Below are 22,028 nucleotides of genomic sequence, written 5' to 3' on the forward strand. Positions count from 1 at the left end.
GTTCTTAGGGTTCCCTTAGGTATCTTGGGGTCCCTTTGGAGGTTTTGGGGTGCCCCGAGGTCTTGGGGTGCCCCAAAACCCCCATTCTGACATCCTGGAACCCCTATGAGAAGGTTGAGGTCCTACCTGGGTGGTCGCCACCATGAGGTTCTTCACATCTCCATGAGCGTTTTGGGATCCTCTTGGATGTTTTGGGGTGTCCTGATGGTTTTGGGGTGTCGTGGTGGGTTTTGGGGTGGTTTGGGGATGTCCTGACCCCCCCTTTTTGGCAGCGGAGCCGCGGGGAAGCCCTACCTGACCTTGGAGCAGCTCCGGGACTTCATCAACACTCGCCAACGCGACCCTCGCCTCAACGAGGTCCTCTTCCCACCCCTCAGCCCTGAGCAGACCCAGCAGCTCATCGAGCGCTATGAACCCAACCAGCAGTTCCGCGAGAGGGGTCTGTGGGGCCTGGGGTGGCCTTGAGGCCTTCAAGAAGGGTTTGGGGGTTCCTTGAGGTCTTGGAAAGGGTTTCAGTCTCCTGGTGGTCTTCAAGGAGGTTTTTTTGGGGTCCCGGGAGGGTCCTGAGGGGGTTTGGAGGTCTTCAAGAGGGGCTGGAAGATGTTTGGGTTGGATTCGAGGAGATCTTGAAGGCCTTCAAGAAGGTTTCAGGGGTTCCTTTGGGTCTTGGAAGGGTTTTGGGGGTTCCTTGGTGTCTTCAAGGAGGTGTTTTGGGGTCCTGGGAGGGTCCTGAGGGGGTTTGGATGTCTTGAAGTTGGGTTGGAAAAGGATTTGAGGAGATTTTGAGGGCCTTTGAGAAGGTTTAGGGCGTTCCTTTGGGTCTTGGAAGGGTTTTGGGGTCTCCTTGGTGTCTTCAAGGAGGTGTTTTGGGGTCCTGGGAGGGTCCTGAGGGGGTTTGGATGTCTTGAAGTTGGGTTGGAAAAGGATTTGAGGAGATCTTGAGGGCCTTTGAGAAGGTTTAGAGGGTTCCTTTGGGTCTTGGAAGGGTTTTGGGGTCTCCTTGGTGTCTTCAAGGAGGTGTTTTGGGGTCCTGGGAGGGTCCTGAGGGGGTTTGGATGTCTTGAAGTTGGGTTGGAAAAGGATTTGAGGAGATCTTGAGGGCCTTTGAGAAGGTTTAGGGGGTTCCTTTGGGTCTTGAAAGGGTTTTGGGAGCTCCTGGGGGTCTTCAAGGAGGTGTTTTGGGGTCCTGGGAGGGTCCTGAGGGGGTTTTGAGGTCTTCAGGAAGGGTTGAGGGCTTTCAAGTGGAGCTGAAAGAGGTTGGGAGGGGATATGAAAAGATCTTGAGGGCCTTCAAGAAGGTTTTGGGGGTTCCTTTGGGTCTGGGAAGGGTTTTGGAGGCTCCTGGGGGTCTTCAAGGAGGTGTTTTGGGGTTCTGGGAGGTCTTGTGGGGGGTTCTGGTGGTTTTAGGGTCCCCCCGTCGGTTTAGGGGGGGCCCTGACGCCTCCTTCCCCCCCAGGGCAGATGTCGGTCGAGGGGTTCGGGCAGTTCCTGGGGGGGGAGGACAACGCCATCGAACCCCCCGAGTCGCTGCGGCTCCACCACGACATGGGGCACCCCCTGCCCTGCTACTTCATCAGCTCCTCCCACAACACCTACCTCACCGGTACCCCAAAACTGAGTCCTTGCACCCCAAAACCCCACCCTCAATCCCAAATTTGGATTTTGGGGTCCCTGAGGTGGGTTTTGGGGTTCCTGGAGGTCCCTGAGATGGGTTTTAGGGTCCCTGGGATGGTTTCGGGGGTCCCTGGAGGTCCTTGAGGTGGGCTTTAGGGTCCCTGAGGTGGGTTTTGGGGTTCAGGTTGGTCCTTTGGGTGGTTTTTGGGGGTTCCTGAGGTGGTTTTGGGTTCCTGGAGGTCTCTGAGGTGGGTTTTGGGGTTCCTGGAGATCCTTGGGGTGGGTTTGGGGATGCTTGAAGGTCTCTGGGGTGGGTTTTGGGGTCCCTAGGGTGGGTTTTGGGGTTCTTGGAGGCCCTTGAGGTGGGTTTTGGGGTCCTTGAGGTGGGTCTTGGGGTTCCTGGAGGTCCCTGAGGTGGATCTGGGGATTCTTGGAGGTCCTTGAGGTGGGTTTTGGGGTCCCTGAGATGGTTTTTGGGGTTCCCAGAGGTCCCTGAGGTGGTTATTTGGGCTCCTGGAGGTCCTTGAGGTGGATTTTGGGGTTCCTAGAGGTCCCTGAGGTGGATTTTGGGGTCCCTGAGGTGGTTTTGGGGGTTCCTGGAGGTCCCTGAGGTGGCTTTTGGAGTTCCGGGATGTCCCTCAGGTGGATTTTGGGGTTCTTGGAGGTCCTTGAGGTGGGTTTTGGGGTCCCTGAGATGGTTTTTGGGGTTCCTGGAGGTCCTTGAGGTGGATTTTGGGGGTTGCTGAGGGGATCCCTGGTTTTGGGGTCCCCCCTGACCCCCCGTTCTCGCAGCGGGGCAGCTGGCGGGCGCCTCCTCGGTGGAGATGTACCGTCAGGTCCTGCTGAGCGGCTGCCGCTGCGTGGAGCTCGACTGCTGGCAGGGCCGCCCGCCCGACGAGGAGCCCGTCATCACCCACGGCTTCACCATGACCACCGAGGTGCCCTTCAAGGTACCCCAAAACCGCCCGAAGTCACCCCAAAACCTCCCGGGGTCCATAGAACCCACCCAGGGCCCATAGAAACCACCCAAGAGTCCCAGAACCCAACGAGTCCCACCAACACAGCATCTCCCACGGCTTCACCGTGACCACGAGGTGGCCTTCAAGGTGACCCTAAAGCTCCCAGAGAACCCCAAAACCACCCAAGAACCCCAAAACCACCCAAAGTCACCCCAAAACCTCCCGGGGTCCATAGAACCCACCCAGGGCCCATAGAACCCACCCAAGAGTCCCAGAACCCAACGAGTCCCACCAACACTGCATCTCCCACAGCTTCACCGTGACCACGAGGTGGCCTTCAAGGTGACCCTAAAGCTCTCAGAGAACCCCAAAACAGCCCAAGAACCCCAAAGTCACCCCAAAACCACCCAAAGTCACCCCAAAACCACCCAGGGCCCATAGAAACCACCCAAGAGTCCCAGAACCCAACGAGTCCCACCAACACTGCATCTCCCACGGCTTCACCGTGACCACGAGGTGGCCTTCAAGGTGACCCCAAAGCTCACAGAGAACCCCAAAACAGCCCAAGAACCCCAAAACCACCCAAAGTCACCCCAAAACCACCCAGGGTCCATAGAACCCACCCAAGAGTCCCAGAACCCAACGAGTCCCACCAACACTGCATCTCCCACGCCTTCACCATGACCACGAGGTGGCCTTCAAGGTGACCCTAAAGCTCCCAGAGAACCTCAAAACCACCCAAGAACCCCAAAACCACCCAAAGTCACCCCAAAACCACCCAGGGCCCATAGAAACCACCCAAGAGTCCCAGAACCCAACGAGTCCCACCAACACTGCATCTCCCACGGCTTCACCGTGACCACGAGGTGGCCTTCAAGGTGACCCCAAAGCTCACAGAGAACCCCAAAACCACCCAAGAACCCCAAAACCGCCCAAAGTCACCCCAAAACCTCCCGGGGTCCATAGAACCCACCCAGGGCCCATAGAAACCACCCAAGAGTCCCAGAACCCAACGAGTCCCACCAACACTGCATCTCCCACGGCTTCACCGTGACCACGAGGTGGCCTTCAAGGTGACCCCAAAGCTCCCAGAGAACCCCAAAACTACCCAAGAACCCCAAAACCACCCAAAGTCACCCCAAAACCACCCAAAGTCACCCCAAAACCACCCAGGGCCCATAGAACCCACCCAAGAGTCCCAGAACCCAACGAGTCCCACCAACACTGCATCTCCCACGCCTTCACCGTGACCACGAGGTGGCCTTCAAGGTGACCCCAAAGCTCCCAGAGAACCCCAAAACCACCCAAGAACCCCAAAACCACCCAAAGTCACCCCAAAACCTCCTGGGGCCCATAGAAACCACCCAAGAGTCCCAGAACCCAACGAGTCCCACCAACACTGCATCTCCCACGGCTTCACCGTGACCACGAGGTGGCCTTCAAGGTGACCCCAAAGCTCCCAGAGAACCCCAAAACCACCCAAGAACCCCAAAGTCACCCCAAAACCACCCAAAGTCACCCCAAAACCTCCTGGGGCCCATAGAAACCACCCAAGAGTCCCAGAACCCAACGAGTCCCACCAACACTGCATCTCCCACGGCTTCACCGTGACCACGAGGTGGCCTTCAAGGTGACCTCAAAGCTCCCAGAGAACCCCAAAACAGCCCAAGAACCCCAAAGTCACCCCAAAACCACCCAAAGTCACCCCAAAACCACCTCCTGAGCCCAATAAAACCAACCCAGACCCCGTTATCACCCATGGCTTCACCGTCACCATTGAGATCTTCTTCGAGGTGACCCTAAAACCACCCCGAAATCACCTCAAATCACCCCAAAACCACCCAAGAACCCCAAAACCACCCGAAGTCACCCCAAAACCACCCTGAACCCCACAGAGCCCCTTCATCACTCATGGTTTCACCATCACCAATGAGATGTCCTTCAAGGTGACCCCAAAACCACCTCCAAACCACCTCCAAACCCCCCCAAAATCACCTCAAAACCACCCAAGAACCCCATAATGACCTCAACGTCACCCCAACACCCCCCAAGAACCCCAAAACCCCCCAAAATCCTCTTCTCCAGGAGGTGATCGAGGCCATCGCCGAAAGCGCCTTCAAGACGTCGCCGTACCCCGTCATCCTCTCCTTCGAGAACCACGTCGACTCGTGAGTCCCCCCCAAAATCCGGGGGGCCCCCCAAAATCCTGGGGTCCCCCAAAACCCCCAGAGCCCCCCAAACCCCAGGGATCCCCACCCAAAACCCTGCGGTCCCCCCAAAGTCCCCTGAACCCCCAAAACCTGACAGTGGTTGCTAAAATGGGGGGGGGCTGTAGATTTGGTGGACCCACCCTGAACCCCAAAATCTGCCCCAGCACCCCAAAATCTGCCCCTTACACGTCCAAATCAGTTCCCTGCACCCTAAAATCCCCCCAAATCCCCTCCCTGCACCCCAAAGTCCCCCCAAAACCCTTCCCTGCACCCCAAAATCCCACCCCAGCTCCCAAAATCCCCTCCCTGCACCCCCAGATCCCTTCCCTGCACCCCAAAATCGCACCCCAGCTCCCCAAACCCTCTCCCTGCACCCCAAAATCCCCACAAATCCCATCCTTGCACCTCAAAATCCCACCCCAGCCCCCAAATCCCCTCCCTGCAACCCCAGAATCCCCCCAGATCCCCTCCCTGCACCCCAAAATCCCCCCCAGCCCCCCAAAATCCTCCCCCCAGGGCCAAGCAGCAGGCGAAGATGGCAGAATACTGCCGGAGCATCTTTGGGCCGGCGCTGCTCACGGAGCCCCTCGAGAAGTACCCGGTGGGTGCTGGGGGGATTTTGGGGTGCAGGGGGGGTCCACAGAAGGGTTTGGGGAGGATAGGGTGGGATTTTGGGGTGCAGGAAAGGGTTTGTGGGGCAGGAGAGGGGTTTTGGAGGGGATTTTGGGGTGTAGGGAAGGGGTCTGGGGGGGCTTTTAGGGGTCTGGGGGAGCTTTTAGGGGGCTGGGGTGGGATTTTGGGGTGCAGAAAGGAATTTGGGGGGCTTTCAGGGGGCTGGGGAGGGATTTGGGGGGGCTAGAGTGGGGTTTTGGGGTGCAGAAAGGGGTTTGGGGAGCAGGAGAGAGAGTTAAGGGGGAGATTTTGAGGTGTGGAGAGGGGATTTGGGGGGGCCCTTAAGCAGCTGCGGAGGGATTTGGGGGTGCAGAAAGGGGTTTGGGGGGGCAGGATGGGGAGTTTGGGGGGGCTTTTAGGGGGCTGGGGTGGGATTTTGGGGTGCAGAGGGGAGATTTGGAGTGCAGGGGGGAGATTTGGGGGTGCAGAAAGGGGGTTTGGGGGGGTCCAGGGGGGCCTTTGGGCTCCATGGAGGAGTTTGGGGGTTCAGAAAGGTCCCTGATTTCGGAGTGACCCCCCTGGTTTTGGGGTCCCCCCCCGGTTTTGGGGTCCCCCCTGGTTTTGGGGTGCAGCTGGAGCCGGGGGTGCCGCTGCCGAGCCCCCAGGAGCTGATGGGACGGATCCTCATCAAGAACAAGAAACGGCACCCGCGGGGGCACCCCCCGCGCCCCAAAACTGACGCTGGTACCCCAAAACCCCCCCCAGCACCTCAAACGGACCCTGCACCCCAAAACTGACCCCCCTGCATCCTAAAACCTGCGCCCCAACACCCCTGCACCCCAAAACTGACCCCCCTGCATCCTAAAACCTGCGCCCCAACACCCCTGCACCCCAAAAATGACCCCTCGGCACCCCAAAATATGACCTCCACACCCCAAAAGTGATCCCTCCACCCCAAAACCTGCTCCCCAGGACCCCCCTGCACCCCAAAACCTGCCCCTACACCCCAAAACTGACCCTCTGCACCCCGGGACCTGCCTGTACCCCAAAACCTTCCCCTCTGATCCCTGCACCCCAAATCTGATTCCCCTGCACCCCAAAACTGAGCCCCTTGCACCCCAAAACCTGCACCCCAGGATCCCCCTGTACCCCAAAACCTGCCCCCCTCATCCCTGCAGCCCAAAACCGACCCCCCCGGCACCTCAAAACTGAGCCCTGCACCCCAAAACCTGCACCCCACCCCCTCCGCACCCCAAAACCCTCAGACCACCCCCTCCGAGTGCCCCCAAACCCCTCCCAGATGGATTTTGGGGTATCCACAGGGTCCCCCCCATCGGAGCCCCCTGAAACTGGGCCCCCCCCAGTTCCCAACGGGGAGGAGAGGGGGAACCCCAAGTTGGGAGAACCTCGAAAATCCATCGGTGAGTTTTGGGGGTGCAGGGGGGGGTTCAGGGAGGGAATTTTGGGGTGCGGGGAGGGGATTTTGGGGTGCGAGGAGGAGATTTTGGAGTGCAGGGAGGGATTGGGGGGTTCAGGGGCGATTTGGGGGTGCAGGGAGGGGATTTGGGGGTGCAGGAAAGGGTTTGGGGGTGCAGGGGGGGGGTTGGGGTGCAGGGGGTCCCCCCAAATCCTCCTTTGTCCCCCCCAGACCGCGAGGCCGAGAGTGAGGAGGAGGAAGAGGAGGAGGCGGCGGAGATGAAGAAGCCGACGACGGACGAGGTGAGGATTTTGGGGGGTCCCTGAGGGGATTTTCGGGGTCCCTGGGGGTTTTGGGGGGTCCTTGAGAGGGATTTTGGGGTCTGTGAGAGGGTTTTAGGGTCTCTGAGTGAGTTTAGGGGGGACCCTGAGAGGGTTTTTTGGTCCCTGATGGGGGTTTTGGGATCCCTGAGAGGGTCCCTGTGGAGGTTTTGGGGTGTCCCTGAGGGGATTTTGGGGTCCCTGAGGGGATTTTAGGGTCCCTGAGGAGATTTTGGGGGTTCCTGAGGGGGTTTTGGGCTCCCTGAGAGGGTTTTGAGGGTCCCTGAAGGGGTTTTAACGCTCCTTGTGGGGGTTTTGGGGTTCACTGAGGGGTTTGGGGGATCCCTGAGGGGTTTTGGGGATCTCTGAGGGGCTTTTGGGGAGCATTTGGGGGCCTTTGAGGATCCCTGAGGGGGTTTTGGGCTCCCTGAGAGGGTTTTTGGGCCCCTAAAGGGATTTTGGGGGTCCCTGAGAGGATTTTGGGGGTTCCTGAGGGAATTTTGGGCTCCCTGAGAGTGTTTTGAGGGTCTCTGTGGTGGTTTTGGGGTCTGTGTGGGGGTTTTGGGGTCCCTGAGGGGATTTTGGGGTCCCTGAGAGGGTTTTGGGGTCCCTAAGGGGATTTTTGGGGTCCCTGAGGGGATTTTGGGGTCCCTGAGAGGGTTTTTGGGCCCCTAAGGGGATTTTGGGGGTCCCTGAGGGGATTTTGGGGGTTCCTGAGGGGATTTTTGGACTCCCTGAGAGTGTTTTGGGGTCCCTGTGGGGGTTTTGGGGTCCCTGAGGGGGTTTTGGTGTTCACTGAAGGGTTTTAAGGATCTCTGAGGGGCTTTTATGGGGGGATTTGGGGGCCTTTGGGGATCCCTGAGGGGGTTTTGGGGTCCCTACGGGGGTTTTGAGGTCCATGTGGGGATTTTGGGGTCCCTGTGGGGGTTTTGGGGTCCCTGTGGGGGTTTTGGTGTTCACTGAGGGGTTTTGAGGATCTCAGAGTGGCTTTTAGGGAGGGATTTGGGGGCCTTTTTGGGGCTTTTGGGGGTTCCTCGGGGGTTTGGGGGTGGCTGGGGGGTTTTGGGGTGCCCCTTCACCCCCGTTTTTGGGGCGCAGGGCACGGCGAGCAGCGAGGCGGGGGCCACCGAGGCCATGTCCACGCTGGTCAACTACATCGAGCCCGTCAAGTTCAAATCCTTCCAGGCTGCCAGCAGTGAGTTTGGGGGGGCTGCAGATTTGGGGGGGCCCTTGGGGGGACGGGGGGTGTCCTAGGAAGGGATTCCAGAGGGGTTTTGGGGGGCCCTTGGGGGGGGGGTCCTAGGAGGGGATTCCAGAGGGGTTTTGGGGGTCTTAGGAAGGGATTCCAGGGGATTTTGGGGGGCTCAAGGATCCTGGGAGGGAGTTTGGGGGGGCCCTAAGGTGTTGGGGGGGGCCCTGATTAGGTTTGGGGGGGACTTGGGGGGGGGGGGGGTTGGGGCGATTTTGGGGGTCCCGGAGGATCTGGAGGGGCCTTAGAGGTGATTCCAGGGGGTTTGGGGGGGGCTGAGTGTTTGAGGGGGGCCCCAATGGCTTTTGGGGGGGCCCTGATGGGTTTTGGGGGGGCTCTGAGGGTTTAGGGGGGCCCCAATGGGTTTTGGGGGGGCCCTGAGGGTTTGGGGGTGTGGATTTAGGGGCTCCCTGATAGATTTTTGGGGTCCCTTCTGGGTGTGTCTTGGGGGTGGGTGGGGGAGAACTGCAGCCTTTTGGGGTCCCTTTATGGGTTTTTTTTTTTGGGGGTCTCCTTATGGATTTTGGGGGGGGCCTTTGTGTTTCGGGGGACCCCCGTTTTGATTTTTTGGGGTGCTGTTCCGTGTGTGTCCCCCCAAAACCCTCAAAGAGCGCAACAAAGCGTTCGAAATGTCGTCCTTCGTGGAGACCAAAGGGCTCGAGCAGCTCACCAAGAGCCCCCTCGAGTTCGTCGAGTATCCTCCATTTGGGGGGGACGGGGGGGTTTGGGGGGGCCCTGGGGTGGGGGGGGTCATTTTGGGGGGGCCCTGGGGTGGGGTGGGGTCATTTGGGGGGGGCTGTGGGGGTCTCTAGGGGTGATTTGAGGGGGGTTAAGTGGGCTATAAGGGGAGTGGGGGGGCGGCTATGAGGCAATTTTGGGGGTGTACGGGGGGGTTGGGGGGCATTTTGGGGGGTGTACGGGGGGGTTGGGGGGTATTTGAGGGGGGGAGGGTCATTTTGGGGGGGCTGTGGGGGTCTCTAGGGGTGATTTGGGGGGTTGGGGGGGCTATGGGGCAATTGGGGGGTACAGGGCGGTTGGGGGGTATTTTGGGGTCTATGGGGGGTTTGGGGGACTCTGTGGGTCACTTATGGGTCTCTGTGGGTCACTTGTGGGTCACTTATGGGTCTCTATGGGTCCTTTGTGGGTCACTTGTGGGTCACTTATGGGTCTCTATGGGTCACTTATGGGTCACTTATGGGTCTCTATAGGTCATTATGAGTCTCTATAGGTCACCTATAAGTCTTTATGGGTCACTTATGGGTCACTTATGGGTCATGGGTCTTTATGGGTCACTTATGGGTCTCTGTTGGTCACTTAAGGGACACTTGTGGGTCTCTATGTGTCACCTATGGGTCTCTATGGGTCACTATGGCTCTCTGTGGGCCTCTGGGTCACTTATGGGTCTCTATGGGTCACTTATGAGTCTCTATGGGTCACTATGGCTCTCTATGGGTCTCTGGGTCACTTATGGGTCTCCATGGGTCACTTATGGGTCTCTATGGGTCACTATGGCTCTCTATGGGCCTCTGGGTCACTTATGGGTCTCCATGGGTCACTTATGGGTCGCTATGGGGCAGGCCGAGCGGGTTGGAGGGCACCAGGGCCAACTGGGCTCTATGGGAGCTGCCTGGGACAGGCTGGGACGATCTATGGGGCTGGTAGGGGGGGTGTCTATGGGGCGGGGGGGGGGCCGTGTGGGTCGCGCTATGGGGCAGCCGTGGGTCGCTGTGGGGCCTTGACGCCGCAGGTACAACACGCGCCAGCTCAGCCGCGTCTACCCCAAAGGGACCCGCGTCGACTCCTCCAACTTCCAGCCCCAACTCTTCTGGAACGCCGGCGTCCAGATGGCGGCCCTCAACTTCCAGACCCTCGGTGCGACCCATAGCTGCCCCATAGCTGCCCCATAGCGACCTAGAATGACCTATAGCCACCTATAGTGCAGCCCAGCCCCAGCTCTGCTGGGTCCAGATGGTGGTTCTGGACTTCTAGACCTTCATTGTGCCCTATAGCTGCCCCATAGCGACCCATAGCCGCCCCATAGCCGCCCCATAGCAACTTAGAATAACCTATAACAACCTATAGTGACCTATAGTCCAGCCCAGCCCCAGCTCTGCTGGGTCCAGATGGTGGTTCTTGACTTCTAGAGCCTCTTTCTGCCCCATAGCTGCCCCATAGCAACCTCGACTGACCCATAGTGACCTATAGCCCAGCGCAGCCCCAGCTCTGTGGGTCCAGTTGGTGACCCTCAACTTCTAAAGCCTCAGTCTGACCCATAGCTGACCCATAGCACCCTATAGTGACCCCCTGAGCCCCGTGTTAGCTCTGCCCCATAGCGTGCCCTCTCCTGCCCCATAGCGTGCCTTCTCCTGCCCCATAGCGTGCCCCATAGCGACCCACAGCTGCCCCACGGCTCTTCCCCAGCCGAACCTGGGGCTGCTTGAGGGCGATGATCCCTGACCCCCATGGCTCTGCCCCATAGCTGCCCCATAGCTACCCTTTAACACCCCATAGCTCACCCAGACCCACAGCCCGTTCAACCCCGACCCCCCTCCCCCGAGCCCCACGTTAGCTCTGCCCCACGTTGTCTCTCCCCCCCTCGCCTGCCCCATAGCCGCCCCCTAGAGCGTCCCTGCCCCATAGATGTGGGGCTGCAGCTGGCGCTGGGGCTGTTCGAGGGCAATGGCCGCTCGGGGCTGTTGCTGAAGCCGCCGTTCCTGCGGCGCCGCGATAAGGCCTTCGACCCCTTCGCTGAGGGGCTCCTCGACGGCATCGTCGCCAACAGCCTCCGGGTCCAGGTGGGAAACGGGGGGACGGAGATGGGGGGCGGACACGGGGGGGGCGAAAACAAGAGGCATTGGGAACGGGGGGGACGGAGATGGGGGGCGGACACGGGGCGGGGGGGGCGAAAACAAGAGGCATCGGGAACGGGGGGACGGAGATGGGGGGCGGACACGGGGGGGGGGGGGGGGCCGAAAACAAGAGGCATTGGGAACGGGGGGGACGGAGATGGGGGGCGGACACGGGGGGGAGGGGCGAAAACAAGAGGCATCGGGAACGGGGGGGGGGGGGGGGGGGGCAGAAAAATGGGGGGACCCTGAGAACGGGGGGCACCAGGAATGGGGGGACCCTGAGAACCGGGGGGCACCAGGAATGGGGGGACAGAAAAATGGGGGGACCCTGAGAACCGGGGGGCACCAGGAATGGGGGGGACAGAAAAATGGGGGGGGCAGAAAAACAGGGGGACCCAGAGAACAGGGACACCAGGAATGGGGGGGACGCAAAAATGGGGGGACCTGAAAATAGGAAGAGCCTGAAAGTAGGGGCCTGAAAATGGGGAGCACTCCAGTGTCTCTCCAGTGTCTCTCCAGTCCCTCTCCAGTTTCCCTCCAGTTTCTCTCCAGTTTCCCTCCAGTCCCTCTCCAGTCCCTCTCCGGTCTCCCTCCAGTCCCTCTCCAGTCCCTCTCCAGTTTCTCTCCAGTCCCTCTCCAGTCCCTCTCCAGTCCCTCTCCAGTTTCTCTCCAGTTTCCCTCCAGTTTCCCTCCAGTCTCTCTCCAGTCCCTCTCCGGTCTCCCTCGGGTCCCTCTCCAGTTTCCCTCCGCTCTCACTCCGGTTTCACTCCGGTTTCACTCCCCTCTCACTCCGGTTTCACTCCGGTTTCACTCCGGTTTCCCTCCAGGTGCTGTCGGGGCAGTTCCTGTCGGAGCGCCGCGTGGGGGTCTATGTGGAGGTGGATGTTTTCGGGGTTCCGGCTGACACGCGGCGCCGGTTCCGCACTCGCCTCTGCGCCGGCAGCGCCTTCAACCCCCTCTGGGACGACGAGGCCTTCGTCTTCCCCAGGGTCGGCACTGGGAGCACTGGGAGGGACTGGGAGGGAGAATGCGGTATTGGGGGGCACTGGGAGAGGGATCGGGAGGGACTGGGAGGGACTGGGAGGCATTTGGGGGGACAGGGAGAGGGATCAGGAGGCACTGGGGGGGGCTGTGGGGATACTGGGGAGGTACTGGGAGGTTATTTGGGAGCACTGGGAGGGACTGGGAGCACTGGGATGGCAGCTAGGGGGACTGGGAGGCACTGGGATGCCCTGTGGGGGTCACTGGGGGGCTGTGGGGATACTGGGGAGGTACTGGGAGGGACTGGGAGCACTGGGATGGCAGCTAGGGGGACTGGGAGGCACTGGGATGCACTGTGGGGGTCACTGTGGGGATGCTGGGGATGGACTGGGAGGGACTGGGAGCACTGGGATGCCAGCTAGGGGGACTGGGAGGCACTGGGATGCACTGAGGGGGTCACTGGGAGGCTGTGGGGATACTGGGGATGGACTGGGAGGTTATTTGGAGCACTGGGAGGGACTGAGGAGGGGCGTGGCTGCTCCGAACTGGTCCGTACTGGTCCATACTGGTCCGTACTGGTCCCCGCAGGTGCTGGTACCCGCTTTGGCCTCTCTGCGCGTCGCGGCCTACGAGGAGGGGGGGCGGTTCCTCGGGCACCGAGTGCTGCCCGTGGGGGGGCTCCGATCGGGTGAGGGGGGACACGGGGGGGGGTTGTGTTTTGGGGGACCCCGAGGGGACACGGGGGGATCCTGAGGGGGGGACGCCATGACAGCTGACACCCCTCAAACCCCCCCCCCCCCGCCAACTCGGCTGCCATCTTGTGTGCCCCCGCCGCCATGTTTGGGGTGTGCGTCCGCCTAAGGCCGCCATCTTGTGTGTCCCTCCCCGCCATCTTGTTTTCTTTCTGCCATCTTGTGTGTCCCCTGTAGCCGCCATGTTGTCCGTCCACCTCCGCCATCTTGTATGTCCCCATCCGCCATCTTCTATGTCCTCCACTCCACCCGCCATCTTGTGTGTACTCCACCATTTAGTGTATCTCAGCCGCCATGTTTTGTGTTCCTCATAGCCGCCGTTTTTTGAGTCCTTCACCTGTTACTTATGTGTACCCCCCGCTATTTTGTGCCTCTCAGCCGCCATGTTGTCCATCCACCTCCGCCATCTTGTGTGTACCCGCCATTTTACGTCTAAGCCGCCTTGCTGTCCACAACCGCCATCTTCTGTGTACCCCGTTCGCCATCTTGTGTGTCCCTCCGCCATTTTGCCTTAGCCGCCATCTTGTGTGTACACCTCCACGTCTTGCTTCTCCCCCACTCACCCTCTTATGTGTACTCCTCCTCCCTCGTATGTGTTCTTCTCCATCATCTTGTGTGTCACTTCCCTGCCATCCTAAATGTACGTCTTCCCTATCTTGTGTGTCCCTATCCGCCATCTTGTGTGTCCCGCACCGGCCATGTTGTGTGTCCCACAACGGCCATCTTGTGTGTCCGTCGCGCCGCAGCCGCCATGTTGTGTGTCCGCAGGGTACCACTATGTCTGCCTGCGCAATGAGAGCAACCAGCCGCTGTGCCTCCCCGCGCTGCTCCTGCACACCGAGGCCTGCGACTACGTCCCCGACGGCCACCAGGGTGCGGGGGGGGCCCCCAAAACACCGACACCCCCTCCAAACCCCGAGGGAGCCCCTCAAAACCTGGGGGGGGGGAGCAGCACCCCCAGTGCAGACAGTGAAACAGCCCCAGAAAGGGGGGGGAGGGCCTCTTTTTGGGGGTCCTCTCCTTTTTAGGTTCCCCCTCTTTTATTTGGTCCCACATTTTTAGGTTCCCCCCTTTTCTACTCCCTCTTTTGAGGGTTCCCTCTCTTTTTTTCCCCCCCCTCACTGCTGTTTTTGGGGGTCCCTCATTTCATTTGTGGATCTCCCTTCACTTTTTGGGGTTCCCTCTCTTTTATTGGGGTCCCCCCCCATTTTTGGGCACCCCCTTAGGTTTTGGGGTCACCCCTTTTATTTGGGGGTCCCTCCTCTTTTATTGGGATCCCCCCTCTTTCTGGGGGTCCTCCCGTTCGCTCCCTTCTGTGTTTGCTCCCATTTTGGGGGTGCCCCTTTGTTTTTTTGGGGGGCTCCTCTTGAGTTTTAGGAGACCCCTTAGATTTTCAGCCACCCTCTTAGGTTTTGGGGTGCACCCCTAATTTGGGGGATCCCCCTATTTTGAGGAAAACCCCCCCCAAGTTTTGGGGGGGGTCTGTGGTGTCAGAGCTTTCTGCAGCACTTTCTGAGGTTGTTCCCATTTTGGGGGGGGTTCTTTCTTTTTTAGAGGGGGCCCTTAGGGTTTGGGGGGCCCTTAGGGTTTTGGGGACCCCCCCCGATCACCCTTCAATCTCGTGGCCCCCCCAGATTATGCCGAGGCGCTGAGTAACCCCATCAAACACGTCAGTCTGATGGACCAGCGAGCGCGGCGCCTGGAGGCGCTGATGGGCGACGGCGAAGTGGGGTTTTGGGGGGCCGGGCAAGGGTTTTGGGGGGTTCTTAGGGTTTGGGGGGGGGCTGGGAGGGGTTTTAGGGTACCCTAAGGGCTTTTGGGGGTGTTCTGAGTACCGCTTAAAGCAGGGCTGGAAGGGATGGGGGGGGGTGAGAAGATTTGGGGGGGCTTTGATTGTTTTGGGGGGGCTTTGAGGTATTTTGGGGGGCCCCCAGGGTTTTGGGGGTCACCTAGGATTTGGGGGGGGTGCGCTTGTTGGGTGGGTAAAGGGTTTGAGGGGGCCCAGGGAGGGATTTTGGGGGGCCCTGAAGGGTTTTGGGGGGATTTGAGGGGGGCTTAAAGGAGGGATGGGGGGGGGGGTGAGAGGATTTGGGGGGGCTCTGAGGGATTTTGGGGGGTCTTCAGGGGTTTGGGGGATGCGGCAGATTTAGGGGGGGCTTTGAGGTTCCCTGAGGGGGTTTGGGGGGGTCCTGAATGATTTGGGGGGGCTCTAAGGGGAGGTCAAAGTGAGCTGGGGTGGGTGAGGAGGTAGGATTTGGGGGGGGGGGGTTGGGGGGGGCAGGATTTTGGGGGGATCCCAGACAGTTTGGGGGGTCCCTGATGACTTAGGGGAGGCCCTGAGGGATTTGGGGGTCCTGAGGGGGGTGGGGGCACCAGGGATTAGGGGGCTCTGAGGGGTTTTTGGGGGGGTCAGGATTTGGGGGGGTCCTGAGGGGTTTGTGGGGGTCCCAGAGAATTTGGGGGGGGGGTCTCAGAGTTTTGGGGTGCCCTGACACACCCCCTCTTTTCTCCCAGGAAGACCCCGAGAAGCCTCGTGAGAGCCCAGTGGGGGGGGCGGGTGCTGAGCCCCCTCCAGAGCCCCCCCAGAATCTTGGGGTGCCCCCACCCGGCCCCCCCCCAGCTCCCAGCCAAGGTAGGGGGGAGACCCCAAAATCCAATCTTGGGGACCCCAAAATCCTCTCTGGGATCCCAAAATCTCATCGGGGACCCCAAAATTGTCCTTTGAGACCCCCAAATCCATCCGTGGGACCCCAAAATCCACCTTTGGGACCCCCAAATCACCCCCCTTTGGGACCCCAAATTCCACCCTTGGGGTCCCTGTTTATTTTTTGTGTCCCCCCCCAGGGCAGAGGGACGACCTCATTGCCAGCGTTCTGACAGGTGAGGGGGGGAACCCCAAAATCTTGTGCCCCCCATGAGTTTTGGGGATCTCCCTGCACCCCCAAATCCCCTCGTGAACCCCCAAACTTTTCCCATTCTCGTTCATTGAGACATCGGATATTCTGAGGGGGTTGTACCCCCATTTTTGAGGTTCAGGGGAGGGCCCCAAAACCTCGTGCCCCCCGTCGAGTTTTGGGGGACCCCCTTGAACCCCCCAAATCCCCTTCTGAACCCCCACATCCCCTTCCTGAACCCCAAAATCTTCCACTTCAACAACCTGGGGCGATACGGTGCATCCAAGAGACGTAGAATGCTTTGAGGGGATTGTACCCCCATTTTGGGGGTTCAGGGCGGTCCCCCAAAACTTCATGACCCCCATCGAGTTTTGGGGACCCCCTTGAACCCCCCAAATCCCCTTCTGAACCCCCACATCCCCTTCCTGAACCCCCAAATCCTCCACTTCCAACAACCCGGGGCGATACGGTGCATCCAAGAGACGTAGGATGCTTTGAGGGGATTGTACCCCCAGTTTGGGGGTTCAGGGCGGTCCCCCAAAACTTCGTGCCCCCCGGTCGAGTTTTGGGGACCCCCTCGCACCCCGGAATGCCCTCAGAGGTGGCCCCGCAGTCGCTGGAGGAGCTGCGGCAGCAGAAGGCGTACGTGAAGCTGCTGAAGGCGCAAAGTCGGGAACTGCAGGAGCTGCGCAAGAAGCACCTCAAGAAGTTGGGGACCCTCCACAAGCGGCTGGCGGGAAGGTGGGACCCCAAAACCGAGCACCCCAAAACCCAGGACCCCCCCCCCCGCACCCCAAAATCCCAGGGGGGGGACCCCAAAATCCAACCCCTCCAACTCTGGCATTGACCCAGATCAACACAGCGATCGCCAAATCCCCCCCCGCGGACCCCAAAAGCCTCGCTTCCCCCCCAAAATGAGGCCCAGGGGACCCCAAAATGGACCTGGGGGACCCCAAAGTTGAAGGGGGACTCCGAAGTTGAAGGGGGACCCCAAAGTCTCAAGAGAGGACCCCAAAATCCACCTCTGGAGCTCCAAGAATCAGCGTGGGGTGAGGGGATGGGGAATGGCCTCAAAGCCCCCCCAAAAAGGGCCCCCCCCAAAAAGTGGGGGCACTCCAAAACCAACCCAGGGGACCCCAAAGCCTGGGGAGCCTCCGTGTACCCCAAAATCTCGGGGGGGACCCCAAAATCCCCAGGAGGCACCCCAAAAAATGGACTCCTACCCCACCCAGTCCCCAACTGGGGGGGTTCCCAAAACCCTTGAACCCCCCAAAACCCACCCCCTCCCCGACCCAAAACGCCTCCTTTTCACCCCAAAAGGAGCCCAAGGGACCCCAAAATCCCAAGGGGGGACCCCAAAATGAGCCCAAGGAACCCCAAAATCGAGGGGGACCCCCCAAAGAATGGACCCCAACCCCACCCAGACCCAACTGAGGGCCCCCCAAAACCCACCCCCCGACCCTAAATGCCTCCTTTTTACCCCAAAATGAGGCCCAGGGGACCCCAAAATCCAAAGGGGGGACCCGAACATTGGAGGCACCCACAAAAATGGACCCTAACCCCACCCAGTCCCCAACTGTGGGGTCCCCAAAACCCTTGAACCCCCCAAAACCCACCCCGTCCCCGACCCAAAATGCCTCTTTTTCACCCCAAAATGAGCCCCTCAGGGCCCCCCCTAAACCCTTCCGCCCCCCCCAAAAGGTTTTGGGGGTTGGGGGGGGTCCCCAAAAGTCAGAGTCCCCCTGATTTTGGGGTGTCCCCCCCCCAGCAAAGGGGGGGAGCCCGGGAGGCTCCTGCAGCTGCGGGAGGAGCAGCACCAGGCGGAGCTGGGACGGCAGCGGGAGCACCTGCGGCAGGTACTGGGCAAACTGGGAGCACTGGGAGGGACTGGGAGGGACTGGGAGGGGGGTAGGGTGCACTGGGGGCATACTGGGAGGGACTGGGAGGGGACTGGGAGCACTGGGGGCAACTGGGAGGGACTGGGAGGGAGGTTATGGTGGACTAAGGGCATACTGGGAGGGACTGGGAGGGACTGGGAGGTGGATTATAGTGGACTAAGGGCATACTGGGAGGTACTGGGAGGGACTGGGAGGGAGATTATGGTGGACTAAGGGCATACTGGGAGGGACTGGGAGAGACTGGGAGGGAGGTTATGGTGGACTAAGGGCATACTGGGAGGGACTGGGAGGGACTGGGAGGTGGATTATGGTGGACTAAGGGCATACTGGGAGGGACTGGGAGGGACTGGGAGGGAGATTATGGTGGACTAAAGGCATACTGGGAGGGACTGGGAGGGACTGGGAGGGAGATTATGGTGGACTAAGGGCATACTGGGAGGGACTGGGAGGGACTGGGAGGGAGATTATGGTGGACTAAAGGCATACTGGGAGGGACTGGGAGGGACTGGGAGGGAGATTATGGTGGACTAAAGGCATACTGGGAGGGACTGGGAGGGACTGGGAGGGAGATTATGGTGGACTAAAGGCATACTGGGAGGGACTGGGAGGGACTGGGAGGGAGATTATGGTGGGCTGAGGGCATATTGGGAGGCACTGGGAGCACTGGGAGGAACTGGGAAAGGGATTATGGTGGACTAGAGACATACTGGGAGGGACTGGGCAAACTGGAAAGAGCTGTAGTGGTTCGTACCAGTTCATACTGGTCTGTACTGGTGCATACTGGTCTGTACTGGAGCTCCAGCAGGCAGGACGGTCATACTGGTCCTTACTGGTCATACTGGTCCTTACTGGTGTGTACTGGCGTATTGAAAACTCAGCAGTCAGGAGATCTGTACTGGTCCATACTGGTCCACAGTGGTGCGTACTGGTCTGTACTGGGGCTGTGTGCAGTCTCAGCAGCTGGTACGGCTATACTGGTTTATACTGGTTTATACTGGTGCACACTGGTCTTGGTTGGATTGTTTTGTATTTAAAGCTTAGGAAGGGAGACCGTATTGGTTCATACTGGTCTGTATTGGGGTGTAGTGGTTTGTACTGGTGCGTACTGGTTTGTACCAGGGCCGTGTGCACCCCTAGCAGCCAGGAGAGCCATACTGGTCCTTACTGGTTCTTACTGGTGTGTACTGGTATATTGACAACCTAACAGTAAGAAGAAGTGGATTGTCCTATATTCATGTATACTGGTCTGTACTGGTGCCTACTGGTCTATACTGGTGTATACTGGTCTTTACCGGTGCCGTGTGCAGCCGCAGCAGCCATGATAGCAATACTGGTCCTTACTGGTTCTTACTGGTGTGTACTGAAATACTGAAAGCTGAGCAGTAAGGAGGGCTGTACTGGTCCGTACTGGTTTATACTGGTCTGTGCTGGGGCCGCGTGCAGCCCGAGCAACAGGGGTGGCCGTACTGGACTGTATCGGTCCGTACTGGTCTATACTGGTCCTTACTGGCCCATACTGGTGGCAGGCCCTGCAGAGGCTGCGGGAGGTGGCACTGGAGGCGCAGGCCGCCCAGCTCAAGCGCCTGCGCGAGACCAGTGAGAGGTGGGTACTGGGCAAACTGGGAGCACTGGGAGGGGCCCCATAGGGACTGGGGGGGCACTGGGAGGAACTGGGAGCACTGGGAGGGGGTCCCATGGGGACTACGGGGGAACTGGGAGGAACTGGGAGCACTGGGAGGGGGTCCCATGGGTGCTGGGTGAACTGGGAAGGGGCCCCATGGGCACTGGGGGGGGACTGGGAGGAACTGGGAGCACTGGGAGGGGGTCCCATGGGGACTGGGTGAACTGGGAAGGGGCTCCATGGGTACTGGGGGGGCACTGGGAGGAACTGGGAGCACTGGGAGGGGGTCCCATGGGTACTGGGGGGGAACTGGGAGCACTGGGAGGGGGTCCCATGGGGACTGGGGGGGCACTGGGAGGAACTGGGAGTACTGGGAGAGGGTCCGATGGGGACTCCGGAGGAACTGGGAGGAACTGGGAGCACTGGGAAGGGGCCCCATGGGTACTGGGCAAACTGGGAGCACTGGGAGGGGGTCCCATGGGGACGGGGGGAACTGGGAGCACTGGGAGGGGGTCCCATGGGTGCTGGGGGGGAACTGGGAGCACTGGGAGGAACTGGGATGGGGTCCTTGGATACTGGGGTCCCTTTAGAGTGAATTGGGGGGTGTTTTGGGGGTGTTTCTCAGCCTTTTGGGGCGCGAGGGGGGGACTGGGGGGGTCCTATGGGTGCGGGGGGGTCTTAGAGGGGTGCCCTGGGTGCTGGGGGGGGCACTGGGAGCAACTGGGAGCACTGGGATGGGGGCCTTGGATACTGGGATCTCTTTGGAGTGAATGGGGGGGGGGGGGGCTGGGTTTTTTGGGGGGATTCTTGGCCTTTTGGGGTACGGGGGGCGGACTGGGGGGGTCCTATGGGTGCGGGGGGGTCCCTATATTATTTTTTGGGGGGGGGGGGTCCCCCCAGGGAGAAGAAGGAACTGCAGAAGATTCTGGATCGGAAGCGACACAACAGCATCAGCGAAGCCCGGGGGCGGCGGCAGGGGGGGTACGGGGGGGTACGGGGGGTACAGGGGGGGTACGGGGGGGGTACGGGGGGGGTACAGGGGGGGTACCGGGGGGTACAGGGGGTCCTGGGGGGTACGGGGGGGTACGGGGGGGGTACGGGGGGGTACAGGGGGGTACAGGGGGGGTACAGGGGGGTAGGGGGGGTACAGGGGGGGTACGGGGGGGGTACGGGGGGGGTACAGGGGGGGTACAGGGGGGGGTACGGGGGGTACAGGGGGGGTACGGGGGGGGTCTGGGGGGGGTACGGGGGGTAAAGGGGGGGGTACGGGGGGTACGGGGGGGTACGGGGGTACAGGGGGGGGTACAGGGGGTACGGGGGGTACGGGGGGGGTACAGGGAGGGTACGGGGGGGTACGGGGGGGTACAGGAGGGGTACGGGGGGGGTCCGGGGGGGTACGGGGGGTACAGGGGGGTACGGGGGGGGTACGGGGGGGTACGGGGGGGTACAGGGGGGGTACAGGGGGGGTACGGGGGGTACGGAGGGGGTACGGGGGGGTACGGGGGGTACAGGGGGGGTACGGGGGGTACGGGGGGGTACAGGGAGGGTACGGGGGGGGTACAGGGGGTACGGGGGGGTCCGGGGGGTACAGGGGGGGGTACGGGGGGGTAAAGGGGGGTACGGGGGGGTCCTGGGGGGCACGGGGGGGGTACGGGGGGTGTACAGGGGGTACGGGGGGGTACGGGGGGGGTACAGGGGGGGTACAGGGGGTAGGGGGGGGGTACGGGGGGTGTACAGGGGGGTACGGGGGGGGTACGGGGGGGGTACAGGGGGGGTACAGCGGGGTACAGGGGGGGTACGGGGGGGGTCCAGGGGGGTACGGGGGGGTACGGGGGGGGTACGGGGGGTACCGGGGGGGGGTACGGGGGGGTACGGGGGGTGTACGGGGGGGTACGGGGGGGGGTACAGGGGGGGTATGGGGGGGTACGGGGGGGTACAGGGGGGTACGGGGGTACGGGGGGGGTACGGGGGGGTACAGGGGGGTACGGGGGGTACGGGGGGGGTACGGGGGGGTACGGGGGGTACGGGAGGGTACGGGGGGGTACGGGGGGTACAGGGGTGGGGGGGACCCAGGAGGGATGATTTGCGGGGGTTATGGGGGGGCACAGAGACAGAAAATGAGGAGGAATGGGGGGTTTTGGGGGGAGTAAAGGGGGTTTGGGGAGGGGCACATTTTGGGGTGTATGAGGAGTTTTGGGGGGGGCCCGTAATTACCCCCCCCAAATTAACCCCCCCCCCCCCCAGGGAGCTGACGGAGATCAACCGGCGCCACATCAGCGAATCCGTGTCCTCCATCCGCAGGGTGAGCCCCGAAATGGGGGGGGGACACCCCAAAACTGAGCCCCTCGGCACCCCCCAAACCCACAGGACCCCCCCGACCCCCAAAAAACCCCCCCGCACCCCCAAATCCCTCCATCCCCACTCAACACTGGAGCTCCCCCCCCCCTTTCTGGGGTCCCCCCCTTTCTTTGGGGGGGGGTCATTTTTGGGGTTCGCCCCCCCTCACTGGTTTTGGGGTCCCCCCTCAGCTGGAGGAGGCGCAGAAGCGGCGTCAGGAGAAGCTGCTGGAGGGGCATCGAGGGGTCCTGGAGCAGCTGCGGCTCGAGGAGCCACCAGTAAGGAACTGGGAGGAACTGGGAGCACTGGGAGGGG

The 22,028-nt window shown here is 61.1% G+C and overlaps 1 protein-coding gene across 4 annotated transcripts in view; it reads left to right on the forward strand.

Moving 5' to 3' along the window:
• The window catches only part of PLCB3 (phospholipase C beta 3), a 34,443-nt gene that overhangs the window by 11,456 nt on the left and 959 nt on the right, over positions 1-22,028 (forward strand). For 3 of the 4 annotated variants that reach the window (XM_054052551.1, XM_054052554.1, XM_054052555.1), the window contains 24 exons: positions 273-439; positions 1,457-1,603; positions 2,407-2,564; positions 4,659-4,741; positions 5,300-5,384; positions 6,028-6,139; positions 6,718-6,816; positions 7,044-7,114; positions 8,231-8,327; positions 8,991-9,075; positions 10,129-10,253; positions 11,022-11,176; positions 12,058-12,219; positions 12,800-12,899; positions 13,732-13,836; positions 14,598-14,689; positions 15,478-15,595; positions 15,808-15,843; positions 16,457-16,598; positions 17,626-17,713; positions 19,282-19,358; positions 20,277-20,357; positions 21,621-21,678; positions 21,905-21,991. In XM_054052551.1, the coding sequence (XP_053908526.1) occupies positions 273-439; positions 1,457-1,603; positions 2,407-2,564; positions 4,659-4,741; positions 5,300-5,384; positions 6,028-6,139; positions 6,718-6,816; positions 7,044-7,114; positions 8,231-8,327; positions 8,991-9,075; positions 10,129-10,253; positions 11,022-11,176; positions 12,058-12,219; positions 12,800-12,899; positions 13,732-13,836; positions 14,598-14,689; positions 15,478-15,595; positions 15,808-15,843; positions 16,457-16,598; positions 17,626-17,713; positions 19,282-19,358; positions 20,277-20,357; positions 21,621-21,678; positions 21,905-21,991 (2,530 nt within the window). Of the gene's footprint in view, positions 1-272; positions 440-1,456; positions 1,604-2,406; positions 2,565-4,658; positions 4,742-5,299; positions 5,385-6,027; positions 6,140-6,717; positions 6,817-7,043; positions 7,115-8,230; positions 8,328-8,990; positions 9,076-10,128; positions 10,254-10,992; positions 11,177-12,057; positions 12,220-12,799; positions 12,900-13,731; positions 13,837-14,597; positions 14,690-15,477; positions 15,596-15,807; positions 15,844-16,456; positions 16,599-17,625; positions 17,714-19,281; positions 19,359-20,276; positions 20,358-21,620; positions 21,679-21,904; positions 21,992-22,028 lie in introns of all 4 variants that reach the window. The other variant, XM_054052553.1, reaches the window with a different exon arrangement.

The sequence above is a fragment of the Cuculus canorus genome, chromosome 34 (assembly GCF_017976375.1).
Source record: "Cuculus canorus isolate bCucCan1 chromosome 34, bCucCan1.pri, whole genome shotgun sequence".
Taxonomy (NCBI): domain Eukaryota; kingdom Metazoa; phylum Chordata; class Aves; order Cuculiformes; family Cuculidae; genus Cuculus; species Cuculus canorus.